Source organism: Propithecus coquereli, unplaced genomic scaffold (genome assembly GCF_000956105.1).
Source record: "Propithecus coquereli isolate 6110/MARCELLA unplaced genomic scaffold, Pcoq_1.0 Scaffold386, whole genome shotgun sequence".
Classification (NCBI taxonomy): domain Eukaryota; kingdom Metazoa; phylum Chordata; class Mammalia; order Primates; family Indriidae; genus Propithecus; species Propithecus coquereli.
The window spans coordinates 1,212,390-1,218,176 of NW_012149574.1; the positions used below are offsets into that span (position 1 = coordinate 1,212,390).

Sequence of the window (5,787 nt, forward strand, 5' to 3'; positions counted from 1 at the left end):
TGTTGAATATGTATTTGCAGATCCACTTATCCGCTTTCTGTCTTAACAGTAGAAAGCCAGAGGCTAAAGGAAATTGTCTTATTGGAGCAAAATAACCCTGTTTTTGAATGAAGTGCTTTGTAAAGTCCTTAATGTGGTCTACACAGCTCTGCCTGTTCTGGCTACCAGGGCAGCCTCCCCTCACACCACGCTCCCACTGTTCTCTGAACTCCAGACATACCAGACTTCTTCCTGTTTTTTCCATTTGCCCTATGTCTTTGCACATGCAGCTCCGCCTGCAGGAATTCTCTTCCCTTCTCTAGTGGCCTACTCATCCTTGCATCTCAGCTTTTCTGGGTAATTGAAATATTCCTATAATAATCAGCTTAGTAACTAGTTAGTATGCTTCATTCTTAGCACTTGTGACAGTTTTAATTTTACGTTTGTGTCATTGACAGCTGTCTGCTACTTTGTGGTAAGTTTCCTGAGGGCAAGGACCTTATTTTTAGTGCCCATTGAACCTAGCATAGTCTCTGGCACATTTGTAGGTGGTATAAACATTTTTGAATAAATGAACAGAGGTGAAAGCAAATAAGTGTGATATGTGAAGCCTGGTGTGGGGAGCAACATCTTTCTCTCGGAGAATTTTCGAGGCACTGGCTAATGCTGCATTACTGTCCTCCAATGGATTGCGGAAAGAAAGCCATCGTTGCCCTGCCAAGCTTTGGGAGGCGCCTGCGCACTGGGCTCACCGGATATACGCAAGGGCATGGGGCGGGGTTCTGGTAACCCAGGCAACAGCCCGGAAGTCCCCGGCTGCGTGAACCTGTGGCGCGCTCCGCAGTTCCAGAACCTGAAGTTTTAGTCGCGGTGAGGGCGGCAGTCGGGAAACGGCAAGGCAGGTTGAGATGATGGAGCGAAGGCCTGCAGCCCGCAGCCCCACAGAGCTTTGGGCACCGGGCTACATCTGGGGCGGGGAGAACGGTGGTGGCATCTCTCTTTCTGTTCCCTGGGGATCCAGGCGCCAGTATCGGGAAGTCCTTACTAGAGAAAGCGCAGCCTCGGCTCTGTGTGTTTTGAGAGTGTATGTGCGTGTCGGGATGCGTGTCTGGCTATGTTTGTGACTAAGCGCGCCCCAAGAACACCCTGAGTGTGCGCGTGCGCACCGCTTTTGGGCCCTTTTGCACAGAACTAGAAATTGAGGGTACTCGGTTGTAGCTCTCAAGGAGTTTACCGTCCAGCAGGAGTGAGACAAACTATCCAGGGTACGTAGGGACCGGGTCATTGAAATCGATGGATGGGTATCAGAGAGGGGTTTCTCAGCAGAGGCCGCCGGAATGTGTTTTGAGGAGTCTTGGAGTTAACTCGATATAGGAGGGAGTGAAAGTCTGCAGGGTGTTCCAAGCAGAGGGAAGAGTGGTCGTATCTGTACGTGAAGGCGAGAGCTTAGTTTTAGGATGTGTGGAGGATGTGAGAGGAGAAAAGACTGCAAGGGAAGGTCAGCCGGGCATCACATATGGGAGAGAATCTGAATGTCAAGCTAAGTTGGATTCCTCTGTACAGTAGGGAGCCATTCAGATCTTTAGAGGAAGTTAGTAAAGGGTTGAGACCTACACTCTATCCATATTTCTGGATAAGACTGATGGAAAGGACACTGGAAAAAGTTCTGTTTCCCTTTGATCAGTTTTCCACACTAATCAGAGTGGATTTGCTAAACCTCATCATAACTCTCCCTGCTTAAATTTCTTAAGTGGTTTTCTATGGTCTTTAGGATGGTGTTGAAATTGCTCTGACTCACAAGACCATTATCTGCCCTCTACCTTTCTTTCTATCCTCTTTTGCCTCTTACCCTTTCAAATCTTTGTTAATCAAACTGAACTTCTCGAACTCTTTGTGGATGCATTTTCCCTTGCCTGGAATGTTCTTTCCCCCATTTCTAATTTTTATTCCTACTTTAGCTCTCAGCTTAAACATTTTTGGGAATTAGGGAGAGGAGATGGCCTTTTCTGACCGTGTAGAGTAAGTTAAATACTTCCATGGCACATGGAATTTACTTCCCACGTTACCCTTTTGTTGTAATTACTTGTTTAATTGTGGTCCTCTGAAAAACTCCAAATTCTGTGAGGGCATAGACTATTCTACTTTCTTGGTATATCTGGTGCCTGGCTCTTGGCAGATACTTTCAAAATATTTGTTAAATTAATAGATGGATGATGAAGTGAGTGAGTGAATGAGTGAATGGGAGACCAAGCAGGAGAAATAATGAGAGCATGAACAAAAATATTTTTAGTAGAGATGGAGAAGAGTGGACAGATGGGAGAGATTTTTAGGGAAACATTTTTTAAAATTAATAGACTCTGATATCTGATTGACTAAGAGACAAAAGGGAACATAGGATGATGCTAAGGTTTTAAGTTGGAGCCAGCTAGAGGGATGGTAATTCTGTAAGTTCAGCTTAATTCAGCAGATATTTACTGAGTCAGCCAGTTATATTAATATATCAAGAACTAGTGATTTGGGGGTTTACATGATAAGCTGTATTTTGATACACTGTTTTGAGATATTTGGGAGATTTATACAGTAGGCAGTTAGAAATGAGCAGCTTGTGTTTGGAGGAAAGGTGCGAATCATTGATTTGGGACTCATTTTCACAGTGTGTTTTGTGTGTCCAGTACATTCATAACTTTGCTAAAGGGAATATGTGAGATCACTGAGGATGTGACTTGCCCCTTGGTGATCTAGAAAGTAGCTTCATGAGAGCTGGCACTGTATTAGACTTGTTCACTGTTGTATCTCCAATGCCTAGCCAGTGCCTGGTATGTGGTAGGTGCCCCCGAACAATTACTGGATCAAAGGAGAGGGTATCTAATAGAAAGGTAAGAGGACTGGGATAGAACTGGGTGGAGGTCCTCGATTAAGTTGTATGTGAGAAGGGAGCTCCCTTCAGAGCTAATAGAGCCTGTGAAGAAACACAGAAAAGAATAGAAAAATCAGGATATTTTCTCATTTCTGATTGGCCAGTTTACTAGTTTCCTATGTAACAAATTACCACAAATTTAGTGGTTTAAAACAATTTCACATTTACTCTTTCGTAGTGTCTATGAGTTACCAGTTTGGACATGGCTTGGCTAGGTTCTCTGCTTAGGATCTTGCAATGCTGTAATCAAGTTATTGGCCAGGCTGCATTCTCATCTGGAGGCTCAACTTGGTAAAAATCCACTTCCAGGTACACTCAGGTTGTTGGCAGAATTTATTTCCTTGCTGCTGTATGACTGAGCCCCACCCGACAACTCCCACCCCACACCCACCACAGCCTCTTACCGAAGGCTGGCCTCAGGTCCTAGAAGATGCCTGCAGTTCCTTGAGTTCCTTGCCACTGGCCTTTTCCACAGGCAGTTACAACTTGGCAGTTTGCCTCTTCAAGGCTGGAGAGCATCTTTTGCTACAGTCTGCTAAGGCAGTCCTGTGTAACACAATGTAGTCACAAGAATGACATTTCTTCTTACATTTGCTTCACCCAGGGGTGGGAGACCTATGGCCTTCTGATTTCAAGAATGTTCTTTTTCAAGTACCAAAGGAGGCAAGAAAAGCTTCATCTTTCTCTGTTGCACCCCTTTTAATAAAAGGATTTGTTCTGTAAAATTTGGATTCAGTCAAAAGGCTGCCGTCAAGGATCTAGAAAGCCACATGTTGCCCCAAGTGGCCTCAAGGCCGCAGGTTCCCCACCCCTATGAATTGAAGTGAAAAAATGGCAACAGATGCGCATCTTCACTTCACCACTGTTTTGTCAGGTGAATGTGGTTTCATTGAATATAACATTTTCTTATGTTAAAATTGGTAACTTCATATTCACACAAATAATACTCAGGCATTTGATCAGGTGTTTATGTTGATTTCTGTATTTCTTTGCTTAATGAAAAGCTTTTCTGATTGGATATTTAATGAAAGCTTTTCTGATTGGATATATTACGTTTATTTTCAGAAGTCACCATTGGTATACAAATAGCTTTGATAAAAAAAATACTACTTTTTCTAAATTTTTGATATTGATATATTGAGGATCTCACCTTTGAAAGAAAACAAGTACGTGGGCCTTTTGACAGCTGTTTTTGACTGCTCATATTCATGACTGGTCTTTCAGAATTGAGGCTGGTGGAATTTTAGCCTCTGAGTAAGTATAATATTTTAAATGCTGTAACTTGAAATATGTTTTCCCCCTATTTTTAAGAGTAATATAGGTTCATTGTAGAAAGTTTGGAAAATATAGACCCAAACAGAGGTAATCTAATTCTAGCAAAGTTTTCTAGCATGTGCTTTACAGTCATTCAGACCTGGTTTTGAGTGTCAGCTCTCTGCTCTGCCCATTATTATTTGTGTGACTTTGAGCAATATACTTACTCTCTCTAACTCTCATTTTTCTTATTTGGGGACAAGGTTAATAGTTTCACTGACACAATCATCCTCAACACTTAAATAGAACTTTGTGTATGCTAGGCAGGGTGCTAAGTGCTTACGTATTTAATTAGTAGTTCCATTTTACAGTTGTGGCAAAGGTGGGATGTGAACCCAGGCGGTCTGATTCCAGCCTGTACTCTTAACCACTGTGCTGTGTTGTCTCTCAAGATAGTGCATGCCTCATAAGGTTGTGGGATCAAACGTGAAGCTGTTTGCACAAATAAGTGCTTTTAAACATTCTTCTTAATAAATTTTAATGGATACATAATCAATATAATTTTAACGGATGTACAATCATATAGGTTTACTGACATTGTATGATTCCCCTTTGTTTCTGCAGGGTAAGTTGGAGATCTAAGTAGTTAAAATACATTAGATTCCTTTCCTTGAGCAACTATTATATTTTTTCATATCTTTTTTTATAATAGCTTTATTGAGATAAAATTCGTATATCATAAAATTTACCCTTTAAAATGTACAATGCAGAGGTTTTTAGTATATGCACATTGTTGTGCAACTACCATCACTCTTTAATTATACAACATTTCATCACCCAAAAAGAAACTCTATACTGATTGACAGTCAATCTTCATTCCTTGCTCCCTCTAGATGCTAACAACCATTGATCTACTTTATGTCTCTATGGATTTGCGTATTCTGGATGTATCATATAACTGATATCTTAAAATGTGTGTCTTTCCGTGTTTAGAACCTTTTCAAGGTTCATCCATGTTGTAGCATATGTTAGTACATCATTTCTTACTGTTGCCACGTATATTCCATTGTGTGGATATACCACATTTTCTTTATATCACCACATCAGTTGGTGAACATTTGGTATATTTCTTGTTTTTGTATATTAAAAATGCTGCTGTGAACATTTATGTAAAAGTTTTTACATGCACATATGTTTTCAGTTCTCTTGGATATATACATGGGAGTGAAATAGCTGCTAGGTTATGTGATAACTGTGTGTTTTACTTTTTGAGGAATTGCCAAATTACTTTCTGAAGTGCCTACACCATTTTCCATTCCCATCAGTAATACATGGGGATTGTAGTTTCTCTACATTCTTGTCAATGCTTGTTGTTCATCTTTTTGATTATAGCCATATTAGTGGGTGTGATGTAGTATCTCATTGTGGTTTTTATTGGCATCTTCCTAATAACTAATTATGTTGAGTATCTTTTCATGTGCTTATTGGCTGTCTATAGTATCTTCTTTGGAGAAATGTATATTCAAGTCCTATGCCTGTTTTTAAATTTTTTTGTTGTTGTTGTTGAGTTGTAAGAATTCTTTATACAGTCTGGATACAAGTCCTTTATCAGAGATATGATTTGCAGATATTTTCTT

General features: G+C 40.6%; 1 protein-coding gene across 1 annotated transcript in view; it reads left to right on the top strand.

Moving 5' to 3' along the window:
- The first annotated feature begins 890 nt into the window (after positions 1-890).
- SPICE1 (spindle and centriole associated protein 1) overlaps positions 891-5,787 on the top strand; it is a 49,196-nt gene continuing 44,299 nt past the window's right edge. Inside the window, exon 1 of the mRNA XM_012652218.1 lies at positions 891-1,067. Within this exon, the coding sequence (XP_012507672.1) occupies positions 891-1,067 (177 nt within the window). The remainder of the gene's footprint in view (positions 1,068-5,787) is intronic.